At 31.2% G+C, this 15,069-nt stretch overlaps 1 protein-coding gene across 1 annotated transcript in view; it reads right to left on the reverse strand.

Annotated features, from left to right (window-relative positions):
• The window catches only part of Rictor (RPTOR independent companion of MTOR complex 2), a 126,080-nt gene that overhangs the window by 40,323 nt on the left and 70,688 nt on the right, over window positions 1-15,069 (reverse strand). The window contains 3 exon segments of the mRNA XM_053743412.1: window positions 3,511-3,680; window positions 6,885-7,011; window positions 11,411-11,474. Coding sequence (XP_053599387.1) covers window positions 3,511-3,680; window positions 6,885-7,011; window positions 11,411-11,474 — 361 coding nt within the window.

Genomic DNA, 15,069 nt, shown 5'->3' on the forward strand with positions numbered 1-15,069 from the left:
GAAATCAAAATATTTATTTAGACTGAAAATAAAACTGATAAAAATAAGGATCATAATCTCTTAACGGCAAATGCAATGATGAAGATGATAATAAATAATATCCAAGGTACAAGTATTTATTGAATATTTATGATGTCCCAGTACTATGTAAGACATTTTAGACAAACTGGAATTAATGAGGTATAGTACCTAGAATATAGTCTTACTAATTACAATCTTTACATGAGTTCTATCTGCTGTTACTACTACAATTATTTATAGCATTTAATATTCATAACAATTTTTTAAGGTTGAAAAGCATGACTTTCATTTTACCTATGAAGAAAGTAGGTCTAAGAGAAACTAAGTAACTTGCCTAAGGTCATAAAGCTAGGAGGGCACAGGGTAAAAATTAAAACCTGATCTGTGTAGCCTAAAATCTGCCCTCGTGGTTTCAGTGGGATCCTGTTAAGGAGAAAAAAAAAGATATTTGTGGTTTTACAGAACAAGATATAAGCAAAGACAGTAGTGTACTTAAAAACCTACCAAAATATTTGTTTTTTTTTTCATTTTATATAAAGGCTTTGCTAATTTGTTATATACTATATAGGACTAAAAAAGAGTCTGTACATATTATCTTCTTTTATTAGTCATCTTCAATTTTAATAATAAAGCTTTTCTACAGGATAAAGAAAAAAGAGAAAAAGACTAAACACACTACAAAATATCAACAATGACAGTTTATACCTACAAAACTGAATAATGTGTTTGAAATTACTTATTAAGGAGAATATTGTGCTTACATGTTAGTTAATGACAAGGGCTAATATCAATTTTATACTATGAAGTGTTTCTAAAAATTGTCTTCAAAGTTGGGCACAGCAAACGCTTGTACTCCCAGCTATTTGGGAAGCAGAGGCAGGAAGATGACTTGAGCCAGGCTGGGTAACACAGCAAGACCCCATCTCAAAAAAATAAAAGACACAAAGAAAGGAAGGAAGGAAGGCAGGTCCTAATAAGACAGAAGCATAACATTTAAGACAAGTTTCCTAAAAAGATTTATAAAAACTATTAAGGAAATAATAAATCTTTTATGCCTTCATTAATTTCATATCCAAATACAAATAAATCTTGTTTTAAACTTACTGTGAATACTACCTGTAATGGGCAATGTAGCACATTCATATGAATAAACTAAAAATACAGTAATAATTCTTATTTCAATCTCCACTATACATTTTTATGAGAACACAGTAGCCTTATTAGACTAACTGTAAAAAATACTATGTGAATCAGTAAAAAACTTAAAAATGTAGAGTACTATGAAAAAAATATATGTACCTACTTTCTTTTAAGCATATATGATAGTTGTTAACAACATGCCTCCAAATTCTGAGAATTTTAGTATGGTTTAATAAATAAATACTATATACTCAAACACTGTCAACATACCAAAGTTCTTAAAAACAAATGGCATTCCTGAATAGGTAAATATCTTCATGTAACCTTACTTATTCTTAATTTGCTCAGCAAACTTTTCATACATAAAAAAATAAAATTTATTTTGCATGTTGATGAAATATTCTTGGGAATAACATACTCAATTTATTCCAAACTGATAGTTATAAAATAAGGTGGGGATCAACCAGTTTTGATGAACACAGGATGGATGAGTAATGTTGTTCTGTATTATTAACTTCAAATTTTCAAAATAAAAGTATGCAATTAAAATCATGTTTTAAAACTACAATCTAACAAAAGAGATAAAAGACCTCTACAAAGAAAACTACAGAACACTAAAGAAAGAAATAAAAGAAAACCTTACAGGATGGAAAGATTTCCCATGTTCTTGGATAGGCAGAATTAACATTGTCAAAAATGGTCATACCACCAAAGGCGATATACAGATTCAATGCAATTCCAATTAAAATTCCAATGATGTTCCTCATAGAATTAGAGAAAGTAATCATGAAATTCATTTGGAAGAATAAGAGATCCAGAATAGCCAAAGCAATCCTGAGCAGGAAAAGTGATGCAGGACATATCACAATATCAGAGCTTAATGTATATTACAGAGCAATAGTAACAAAAATGTCATGGTATTGACACCAAAATGGACAGGTAGACCAATGGTACAGAATAGAAGACACAGAGACAAAAACCACATAAGTGCAGTTATTTCATATTAGACAAAGGTGCCAAAAACATACAATGGGGAAAAGATGGCCTCTTCGACAAATGGTGCTGAGAAATCTGGAAATCCATATGCAGTAAAATGAAATTAACCCTTATTACTCATCCTGCACAAAACTCAACTCTGAATGGATCAAAGACCTAAGAATCAGACCAGAGACCCTGTACCAAATATTAGAAAAAGTAGGCCCGAATCTTCATCATGTTGGCTTAGAACCAGACTTCCTTAACAAGACTCTCAGAGCGTAAGAAATAAAAGCAAGAATCAATAAATGGGATGGATTCAAACTAAAAAGCTTTTTCTCAGCAAAGAAAACAATTAAAAATGTGAAAAAAGAGCCTACAGAGTGGGAGAAAATCTTTGCAATACATACTTCAGATAGAGCACTAATCTCCAAAATTTATAAAGAACTTAAAAAAGTTTACACCAAAATTACAAAGAACCCAATCAATAAATGGGCTAAGGAATTGAGCAGACACTTCACAGAAGAAGATACACAGGTGATCAACAAATATGAAAAAGAGTTCGACATCTATAATTAGAGAAATGCAAATTAAAACCACCCTAAGATTTCATCTCACTCCAATTAGGATGGCTATTATCAAGAACACAAGCAATAATAAGTGTTGGTGTGGATGTGGGGAAAAAGGTATACTCATACATTGCTGGTGGGGTTGCAAATTGGTGCAGCCACTCTGGAAAGCAGTATGGAGATTCCTCAGAAAACTTGAATGGACCCACAATTTGACCCAGTTATCCCACTCCTCAGTTTATACCTCGGTTTATACTATAATAACATAGTCACATCAATGTCTATAGTTGCTTCACAACTATAAATTCACAATAGCTAGATTGTGGAACAAATCATCTATCTGCCCTTGAATAGATGAATGGATAATGAAACTGTCGTATATATACACAATGGAATATTATTCAGTCATAAAGAAGAATAAAATTATGGCATGCAGGTAAATGGATGGAGTTCGAGAATATCATGCTAAGTGAAATAAGCCAATCCCAAAAAAACAAAGGCCGAATGTTTTCTCTGGTAAGTGGATGATGATACATAATGGTGGGGTTGGGGGTAAGGCAGGAGAAGAATGGAGGAACTTTGGAATGTGTAGAGGGAAATGAGGGGGGAGGGGGAAGGAAAGATAGTGGACAAAGACAGATATCATTACCCTATGTACATGTATGATTACACAAATGGTGTGAATCTACATCATGTACAACCATAGAAATGAAAAGTTTTACCCCATTTGTGTATGATGAATCAAAATGCAGTCTTTTAAATAATTTTTTTTTAAAAAACAATAAAGGAATATTGAAGTTCCTACCTCTAATTCTACATCAGCTCGCACATACTGTCGGGTCTTTGGATGATTAAGGAGGTGCAGAATTGTAGTAATGAGGGCCTCGTTAATTCGACTTAATTGGCAATCAATCACATTTTTCAAGATGGTGTTTAGTCCACCTCGAAGAGCCACCACCTCTGGATTCTGAAGTGCTAAAATAAAAGAGAATAATAAATTATATTGGGGGTAATAAAAAAAGTTACTTGAAATGTTGGCTTTCACTTTAAAATTTAATTTTCAACTCAGAAAAGTTTCTGATTAACCATATTTAAGAGTAGATGAAAGATATTAATAAGGAATCAATGAATATATTTCCCCAATATCTGATGTTTAAAATGTCTTTGAATTATCTTTTCATATCCTTTGTCCATATTTTATGGAATGTTTTTTCCTATTATCTATAGGGAGTTTTATGTTTGATTTTGTTTTACTCAGTGGAAACATTAACCATTTATCTGTTTCAAATGTTTTATATAATTTGTAATTTTAAATTTTGCTTAAAAGAATATATTTCATTTCTCTGTTTTATAACACACATATATACACACACACATTCAAGCATTCAATACAGCTTAATACACAAACCCACACACACACACAAACTGATAATCTGATGCTCAGAATTCTTATTCAAAAGACTAGGGATTTTATTTGCATGTGCTTGCACAAGTTGTATGATTTAATTGAATTGAGTACTTACATCTTAGTTTTCAATCTGTGAGAAAGTTGAACTTCATTAAGAAGATAAACTCAATTTTCCCAAAAATGTTTAATCAATTTTCTAAGCACGGTTCTCAAACTGCTTTTTTATACTTAACCATAAACTAAGGTGTTTCCACCCGCCCCCCATATGAGGGTCTGCAACTCTTATTCTTTTTCAGTTTTTCTCTCTCAAAAATTTTGGTTAATATTTTTTTAAAGAAATGAAAAAAAAATCTTTCCCTTCTACTCCCCATTTATTCTTCTTTAAAAAAGTTTTTCATGGTTGTTCTTTCTAGTGAATTTTAGAAATAGATTTTCTCCTGTATTTTCTAAAAGGTGGTATAATTGCACACACTTAAAATGCACAAATATTAATAATAAAGTTCAACAGACCCTGAACAATGCCTACAGCTTTTAAACCAATACCCCACTCTAGGATCAGAATTTCCATCATCCTAAATGTTTCACTGCACCATTTCCCAATGAGTCTCCTTCCACTGCAGAAAACCATTGCTCTCATCTCTAGACTTATAGATTAGCTGTGACTTCTTGAGAATCAGTGTGACAAACTAAAAAGAACCACCTAAACACACACAAAAATCATATAAATTTGTTATTTCTTAATTTGTTTTCTACTTTGAAAATAGTATCATTTTCCCTATTCTATTTACTTCTGAAATAAATCTATCAAATCTATATTTTCACATGATTCCATTGTGTTAAAATTACTGAATTTCTGTTTTTCACTGGATTCAGTGTTTTCTAGGTGTATGTACAGTAATATTATTTTCTAACATGTAAGTTTTATTTATTAATTTGCCTTGCAAATTACATGGCTAAAAGTTTTTAAGCAATGCTAATTAAGAGTTAAAAGGATGTAGTACTTGAAAAGATCTACTACGGACAATAATATCAAGTGTTGGTTAGAGATAAATATTCTAGAATGTTCACAAAATAGGCATCTAATTATTTTGCTTAAATATATATATGGATATATGTATATCTGTGTGTAAGTAAGAATTGCTTCTTGTTTTTTAAATAACAAAGCTATGCTGATAAATCATTTTGGAGGCAATCATTTCATTAGTTTCCATCTAGTTCTGTAATTTTTGAGGTAGATGTTTTTTCTACTTTTGAATAACTGGAAATTAATACTTATCCTGAAAACTCATTTATCTGAAGTTTTCAAATACACATATATTTAAAAGTCTTTGGTAATTAGGAAAAACTCATAAATACTGTATTTCTCATTTCTGTTTTTTTGATCTTTGAGTTTTCCAAACAAAATGTAAATGTGTGCTTCACTTTTTTTCTTTCAACTATTATAGCTTTGGTTGAATAATCTATCTTAGGGTTATTGAGTTTTTGTTGCTTTCCATGAAATTAATTTTTTTCTTGTTTTTCCTGTTCCTTGATTTACAGTGATTTACCCATTTACTTTTTGCTTAATTAGAAAAGTCCTTAAATGTTGACTCATTAACTCTGAGTATAGCTTTCCAGAGATTCCATATGTTGGAATATAGTCAGATTTTTATTATGTTTCAACTTCCTTAATCAACTTTCTGAATTTGTCCCTAAACCAAAAGTTACTGCAGCAAGTATTTTAAAAACTCCAATGCTAGGATTTAGTTCTTTAACTTAAACTTTTTAATTAATTTATTTATTATCTCAAGAGGAATGTGACCTACACCATTCCTATTTTAGGTAGTAGAAAAAAATGTCATCTTTTCTTGTCATTGAAAGTTACATTTATTTGACAATAAGTGAAACTGAACTTTTAAAATATGCTAATTAGCCAGATATTTATCTGAGGATTACTTGGCTTTTCTATTGATTTGTATTCAATAGGTTAATTTTGTTACATTTGCTGTTTTACTCGTTTGTTCTGGCACCACTGTTTCCTTGACTTCTTAGAATAAAAATCTACAGCTACTGAAATCCCTGTGTGATTTCTTTTGATAATTCAAAATTCATTTTCTTCACAATAAGATAAACATTTACTCATGTTTTTGTCTGTTTGCTTGAGTTTTTTTTTTTTTTTTTCTTTTTTAGCAGCTTTAACCAATATTCATTTAACATTTCTTGTAATTTCCGTGGGTGGGGAATTCAGGAACAGCTCAGCTGAAGGTGCTGGCTCAGGGTCACTCTTTGAAGTTGCAGTCCAGTGTCTGCTGGGGCTGCATCCAAACGTTTGCTAGGACTGGAGGATCCACATCTGAGGTGATTTACTTCCACAAATGGCAAATTAAACATTCACCCATATTTTACCGCCAGTTTTTCCTCATTTAACTCTTTGATCCCCTTGCATTTAGAATTCATTTCTGGTACGTGATGGATTACTTATTATTTTAACCCACATCAAGAAATAGTGTAATTCATGTCAGAATGTCAGGCTTCAAGGGATTTTATTATAATTACTAGATTTTAGATGACTCCTATACTAGACTTCATGATGAGTAAAACTTTAAGATTTATACAATTTCAATGTCATTTAAAAATTATCTATTAAATAACAACTCCTCTAGTTCCCTACCAGAAATGTACTTTTTCATATTTTTTGTCAGTAACTAAAGGACATATATATAAAAGGCACTAGGAAATTTACATATTCCTTATAAAATACTGCATTTTTATTACTTGAAGAAAATTCTGACCTAGTTCACAGATAATAGCAATACATGCTCGGACCATTCTGTCTCTTTCTTGAAGTCCATCATTTCCAACTGCAATTAATGAGTTGGCCACAGAACTAGGAAACAAGGAAGCATTCACAGTAATCATCTGTAACAGAGAGGAATTGGAAAAAGAAGTTACTTCTGCATAATACATATTTTAAACTTATTTTGTTAAGAAAAAGGTAAAGACCATAGAATCTTTATAAATCCAGGTACCAATTTCAACATTCTGTCTCATATGGATATTTCAAAGGATTCCTATAATAACTGATATAACAAATGTTAGCAATCATTACTATGAAAAAAAGTTTTTGATTTTTTTCTAATGGTCCAGACTATAAATTAGTTTCCCAACAAAGATTAAATGTTTCTGAGAGTCTACATTACTTTAGAATAGGAACTATATCTGATACAGCTTTTCATTTCTTAAAGTAAATCAGTGATGCCAATAGTAGTCAACATATTACATCCCTCAGTTCTTTCTTAATATACAATTAAAACCAAGTCCTCCCAACTTACCTCATGAACATCTTTAACCCTAACTCTCCTTTTGCATCAAATTAATTATTTTGGGCCCTTAATACTTCTCATTTTACTACAATAGACATCCCATGATCTCCCTAATCTCTAGGTACACTGTTATTCACCAATAACTTGTTGCTATGCCAGAAGGGAGAATAATCAAAAAATTTTTAATATTTCAGAAATTCTGATGGAAATAGTATTACATATCTGGTGATAAAACAATGGCTGAATCTCAATGTTTTCCATGCCTGGTTAAAAAATTAAACTATCCTGCATATTAGGGGACTCATAAGCCTGTTGGAAAAATTAAAATGTGCTATGAAACAATTACAGGATATAATATAACTAAATGAAAGACATATAATTAAAGACTACAGAGGATCAAAGGAAAGATGTATATGTTTAGAGTTGTTGTAGACAGTTATGTTCCTTAAGCATTATTCAGTTCAACTGGAATTACAGACTATAGTTTCACAACCATAAAATAAATATAATATTTTTAATCATTATAGAACCTAAAGAAGTTTTCACATTCATTTCTAAATCATTATTTTATATTAATAAAAAAAAAGGTGAGAAGGAAAGAGAGAAGAAAGTAGAAAGGGATATGAGAAACTGATCTCCCTGGGGGAAAAATTCTAACCTCTTGTATCAATTTGTATTTTAATATGGACCAGTCTATTACTATGCTCATCAGGACCTTATAAGAAAATTTATCCAAATAGCAAAACACATGTGATATATTCTGAGAAGAACTGGCCAAAAAATCAGACAACTTGGCTTTAAGAGCTAAACAGGCTATTAATAAACAATGTTACCTTTACCAAATTAATCCTTTCCTTTTGTGCCTTTGTTTGCTCATTTGTAAAACTAACATGTGTATGACCAGAAGGTTTATAGAATTTTCACGTACAGAATAAGATTTTACCCTATGGATCTCACATGTCTACTAAGCATATACTTACTTAATTCAATAGATTCTGCTATGAACAAACACATAAATATAATTTTTTTTACAAATGAATCATTCTTCTCATTTTCCAGGGAAATATATGCAAGGAAACTTACATTCTTTGTAAAGCAGAGAATGCTTTCCTTGGAAATCAATGAATGCTAACAATTAAGGGAAAAGCCATAGAATGTAGTAATTATTAAGTTTAATCATCTTTTTGGCATGATAGGACAGACATATATAAAGTAAATTAAAGATCAGGGCTGGGTAATAAATTTGTGGAACTAATACAAAGAAATTATCAAAGTTCTCTAAGGGTATTATCTGAAATTTGAGTTGAGTCTGGAAGATGGATACAATGTGGAAAGAGGTGAAAATTAAAAGACAGAAGTAGGAAGGAAACAAGAATTGAGGTAGTGGTAGCAGTCTGCCTACAAACATGGTGACATAGTAAGACAGGTAAGACAGGAACAGATGGTTAGACCAAAAGTGAACTCTAAATGCCAATGTGGGCAGATTGTACTTAATACTCATTACTCAATGTGGCTTTGAAAATTTGGATACTGGGCCCTTGTTCTAGGGTTGCCACTATCTGGCTATGCATCAAGGACATATAATTCTACCAAATGAAATCTCCTTACTTTGTAGTAAGAAATTTTATATGAAGAAAATGATAGTTCAAATAACTTGGTTGGGAAAAAGTGTAGAAAAGCTGATCAGCAGGAAAAGTACACAGAAAATGTGTGAGACTAAATCAGAAAGGATTGACTAGATAGAAGGAAGAAGGGGAAAGAAAAAAATTAGAGATACTAAAAGAAAAAATTAGATAATCTCCAAATGAATGCAATAGGTGAAAGTGAAGCATAAGTGACTTGAGTACTCCCTAATTACTCAGAGTAAGTTAACCTAAAGCCCTTCCCCTTCAAAAGTTTCTGCTCTTCCTTTAATATGTATTTATTATTTATAGAAAAAAACAATTTTTGAATACATACAAAAGAATCAGTGACCTAGCAATTACAATATTAAACATTGATTCCTACTACTTCGGTTGTCAAGATGATAATAAAAAGAATAAACATGTATTTCAGATACTAAAAATACAAATGAAGTTAGTTTCTCTGGCCTATAATGGTCATTGTTTATTTAGCAAATTTTCTTTATCTTTAACCTTTTTGGCTAAAGCAAGGAAAAACCCTTGGTCACAACTCTTCCTCTGAGCCATTTGGCACATGAAATTTTCTTGCTCTTGGATTCACAAATGATATTTAACTCAAATTACTATGCCTATTAGAAGACAAATGATATTTCTGTTATGGTACTATTATTTTTAAAGAACGTTTACTTTTATCGAGTGTGTGCCAGAAATCTTTGAGAGTCCCAAGGATATTTTCAAAAGTTCTGTAAAACTAAACATTTTTGCTGGGAGTGGTGGCAAATGCCTGTGATCCCAGTGGTTCGGAGGTTGAGGCAAGAAGATTGTGAATTCAAAGCCAGCCCCAGCAAAAGTAAGATGGTAAAGCAACTCAGTGATACCCTGCCTCTAAATAAAATATAAATAGGGATGGGGATGTGGCTCAGTGGTCAAGTGCCTCTGAGTTCAATCCCTGGTGCTCCAAAAACAAAACAAAACAAAACAAAACAAACAAAACACAACTTTCCATAGTAACATAAACCAAAGATATTGTCTTTTTAACTCTTATTATCTCACAAGTATATACTGAAATTTTCTAGAGGTTCCACTGCATGTTAGTACAGCAGACTGAACATATTGTAACAACCTAGCTGTTTTCAAGACTCATTTTAAAAGACTGGCAAAAATCTAAAACAATGGAACACTCAATTTCCTTTTTCTGGAAAACAGTTATTTCATTAAAATATATTATCTGCAACTAATGAGTTTATTATTATTTTAACATTTATAATATTATAAATATGGAAATACATAACCACCAAGCCCAAAAAGTTGTTCTGTGTTCTTCAGAAATTCTGCTTTCTTTGCTTGAATACTCATAGTATTAGGAGGGATTATACGAACAGACAAAAATTAGAATTCATTTTTAAATTTGAAATATGAAAAGCCAAATCAGTCCTGAGATAATAGTTTACCTATAACAGAAGTTTCAGAATTCATCTCCAATATCACTTTTACTTTTCAAACTTAAGACTGAACTTATTTATTTATTTGGTTTTTAACTAGGGTCAACTGCAGGAACTATTACTAAGCAAAAGGTTCACAACTGGAAGGAGAAAGAGGGAACGCAGTTAATATACTAACTCAACAATCCATAATTCTGGAGAATGCACTGAATTCAAAGGTAGAAAAAGTGGGGAAGAACTATAAATTTCAACTGTTAAATAATTTTAGACATTTGTACATTAATGAACATAAATACACAGCTTTTATAAGGAGGAAATACCATTCTTGTCTCAGGCTGTGTGTCCCAACAAAATTTACTTTCAGTTCACTCTGTCCTTTGGTCATTAGGGCATAACATTCAACAACAAAAAAAAATAATTCTCATAAGCATCTTGATGGATTTAACACTCTTCCCTAAGGAGTTCAAATTGTAACCTTTTATCCTATACAATGACTTGAGTTGTTTTTGCAGTTGCCCATGAATTGTATTCAAATTCATCTTCAAAACAACAAACTTGTAACTACTTGTGACAACTACTTGGTTGAATTAACTTAGTAGTATAAGCGTGCAATTAAGAGAAAACCAGGAAACTTTCTCTAATAACTTATCAAAGCAGTAATTACATTTGCAGGTTTAATGAAGGAAAGAATGAATATTGTGTAAGAAATGTTGTAACTATCTCCCAATCACACAGACTAATTACACAAAATATTTATGCTTACCTCAAAAATTAACAGATCTACTTAATTCATACTACTTTAACAAAATTAAAAAGTTTAAAGAAAATTTAAGGGATATTAATAGAAAGATTTCACAACAATCTAATCTAAAAATGTGAATAGTTAACACAAAAACCATAACTTGCCTTTACTCTCCCACATAGAGCATACCTTTCTGACTAATCGAAGTGCTTGTGTCCTCTCTACCTCGTTGCTCTGCTGTATGTCAATGCACCTAAATAATACACAAAATATTAATCATTGATAAAATCCTATTAAACAACTTTTTCCTCTAGATCAAAATCATCTTTATAATGTCAATATATATTAAAACTTGAAAACATATTTTTCCAGTACCAGCAAATACTTTACTTACTTTATATAGCTCTAGTGATAAAATATTACTTAAAAAAACAACCATTTCATTTAAAACTTTAGGGAAAAAATATAGTAAGTACTTAATAGGAATACATCTAGCTATAAAGAAAGGCTCATCCACATACCCATACCTATAGAGCAAAGTAACAGAAACCAACTGAAAAATTATCTGATAAAATTTATTTTATAAAAATTATAAAGGGAAAATATTTTAAGCCTAGTTTAGTGTAATTGTGATTTTAACCAAGGCTTAAACTTTATGTGTCATAACTGTCTTATACATATCTACAAAAATTCTACTTTAACAAAGTATAACTTGAATTCTAATATCTCCTCAAAACTTAATATTTGATCAAATATCACTTAGCTGACATTTCCATGTAAAATTTATTAAATTATCTAATCTGAAAGAGTCTTTGTTTAATATAGCTGTATAGTTCTTTTTTTTAAATTTAGGTTTAGGTAGTTCAGGATTCTAATACTTAACACGTAGAGCGTTTACTATTTAAAAAGTGCTGCTTTTACAGTCCAAGTGAAATTAATCTAAGGCAAATTTATTACAAAGTAAAGTGGGGGGTGGGTGTAGCTGGGGTGTAGCTCAAGGTAGAGTGCTTAGCGTCAGGTTACAGCTCCAGCATACCAAATACAACAAAATTAATAGATGTACAATTCCATTTCTGTTCATTACAGAGAGGCTTGAATAAGACCAATCCTTCTGCCAAAACCAACTATAAAGGTTGAAAAAAATAAAAAACTTTTAAAAACAATTATTAAAAGGGCAATGGAGGTTGGACCTCATGGCACATGCCTGTAATCCCAGTGACTTGGGAGGCTGTGGCAAGAGGATTACAACTAAGTGAGGCCCTAAATAAAAAATATAAACCTAGGGATGTTGGTCAGTGGTTAAGCACTCTGGGTTCAAGCTTTAGTACCAAAAAGAAAAAGAAAAAGGGGGGTGGGAATTCCGGAGAATAATGCCTGAAAAGAAAGCAAAGGGAGTTCTACATTGTGTATGTTTGTGTGTTTTACTGAGGATTTAATACAAGAATACTTTACCAAACCTTTTTTTACTTTGAGACCAAGTCTCCTAAATTGCTGGCCTTAAATATGCAATCCTCTTGCCTCAGTTTACTGAGTCACTGGGATTATAGAGTACACCACTGCAACTTGCAGGAGCTCTACATTCAATCAGGTTTTTAACCTGGAGGTATTTGTGAATCTCTAGTCTTAGGGACATAGAGTTCTAGCAGAAAATAAAAGTCCGGCTGGAGTAGAAAGACTGAGGCTTAATTTTATGGCACCTAAAGTGGCTGGGAGTTGAGGGGCAAAATCCCAAACAGAAAAAAGCATAGGGAAGTAAGTTAAAATATGTATACAATGTTCTCTTCAAGCCACTTGTCAAATTCTACATTGTGCAAAAGCAGGGTGAGAATCCAAGAAACCACACAAAATGTTACTCTCAAAAGCAAAGATCCAGGGTGTGAGGCTGTGACTCAGTGGTAGAGCATCTGCCTTGCATGTGTGAGGCACTGGATTGGATCCTCAGCACCACATTATTTAAAAAAAAAAAAAAATGAATAAATGCACCACATTATTAAAAAATGAATTTTTTTTTTTTTAAAGCAAAGGTAGAGAGCAGAAATGTCAGTAGGTACATAATACTAGAGATTGAATACATAATAAAAAATAAAAAGGCTGGGGAATGTATCTTAGTGTAAAGCACCTCTGGTTCAATCCCTGGTACCAAAAAGAAAAACAAAACAAAACAAAAAAAAATTATGGTTAGCGGGGTATAATGGCACAAATAGGCTGGGATGACAGACAAAAGAATCTCTAGTTTGAGGCCAGCCTGGTCAACTAAGGGAGACCCTGTCCCAAAATAAAATAAAAAGAGCTCAGGATGACTTGTGTTCAATCTCTAGTACTGCCAAAACCAAAACAAACAATAAAAACCTATGGTTGATACATTCAAGAAAATAGAAGGAAAGGTGGAGAAATAAAGGATAGACCTAAACATTTTAAAGGATAAAGAAAATAAAACTTAATAACTAAAATTAAGAATTCAAGAGACTGACTTACTAGCAGGATAGAATGGAATATAATAAGTAGAAAGTGAGAACTCTGAAGTACATAAATTAATAACTACCACCAAAAAAGTTTGAAAAATAGAATAAGGGCATCAGAGACAGGGGAATGTGAAAAGATTCAACACATGCACAGGTGGAATACCAAAGTGTCACAAAACGATAACTTAAAAGTAATAAAATATAGTAACTGGTAGGAAAAGTAGCTTCAAATATGAAGGCAAAAAAGAAGTATTTATATGCAAATTAAACATATGAAAATCCATCTCTGGTAGTCCTTCTTTACAAAAAGTGGTAAAAGAAGATCATCAAATAGGAAGCAATCCAAGATGAAAGCATAGAAATGCAAGAAGGAAGAATACTGGGACAGGAAAATAATATGAAAATATACTTGGAATATAAACCAATAAGTGGACTATCTTGTGGGGTTAAAATATATGTAAGAAGTAAGTCATAACAACAGATAAAAATCGTAAGAGAGAAGACATAATAATAGTAATAGTAATAGTAATAGTAATAGTAATAGTAATAGTAATGGTAAAAGATTTTTTGCAATGTTCTGATAGTAACAAAAGTGGCAGACCTTAATATATGGAGGGTATATGACAATCTCTAGGGCAACTATTAAAAGCAAAGACTATATAAACAAGACATTAACTCAAGAGGGAAAAAATATTCTTGGTTATTCAAAAATAACAGCAACAAGAGAAATATAAAATACAAGAATAGTTTTGACAAAAAAAATATGAATAGAAAGATAAACATATATTAGAAAACTAGTGGCAAGATGGCAAACTCATAAATAATTACATTAGATACAGTTCATAAATTATACACATAATAAACAGCTACCCATAGTATAAATACTTTAATTAGAAGATACACATGGTTGAACTAGACATTAAATAAGAAAAATCTATGATACTAACGGCAAAAACTTAGATGTAAGGAGAAAAAAAAGAAAGTAAAATGGAAAAAAGACACCACACAAACAATAAATAAAAGAAATGCTATGTCTACACATGAATGCAACATGAAGTTTCATTTAAGGCAAAAAAATTCTCAACAGTACTATATTGATTAAACAAATCAAAATATTTAAAATTCCTAAAAACAAAAACTCAGCAAGTGAAATTTAATAGTGAATTCTACTTATCATGTAGGGGGAAAAATTAATACACATCTTAAACATAAATTCTTTCAGAGAATAAGAAAAGGCAATACTTCTCTAGTTATTTTATGAAACATTCGTAATATCAAAATAAAAAAGTTATTAGTGAAATAAAAAAAAACAGCCTATACTTCTCATGAAAACAGTTAAAATATTCTGCAATTAGCAAATCAAATTCATTTATAAAAAAGGAGAAG

Source organism: Sciurus carolinensis, chromosome 6 (genome assembly GCF_902686445.1).
Source record: "Sciurus carolinensis chromosome 6, mSciCar1.2, whole genome shotgun sequence".
Lineage (NCBI taxonomy): Eukaryota > Metazoa > Chordata > Mammalia > Rodentia > Sciuridae > Sciurus > Sciurus carolinensis.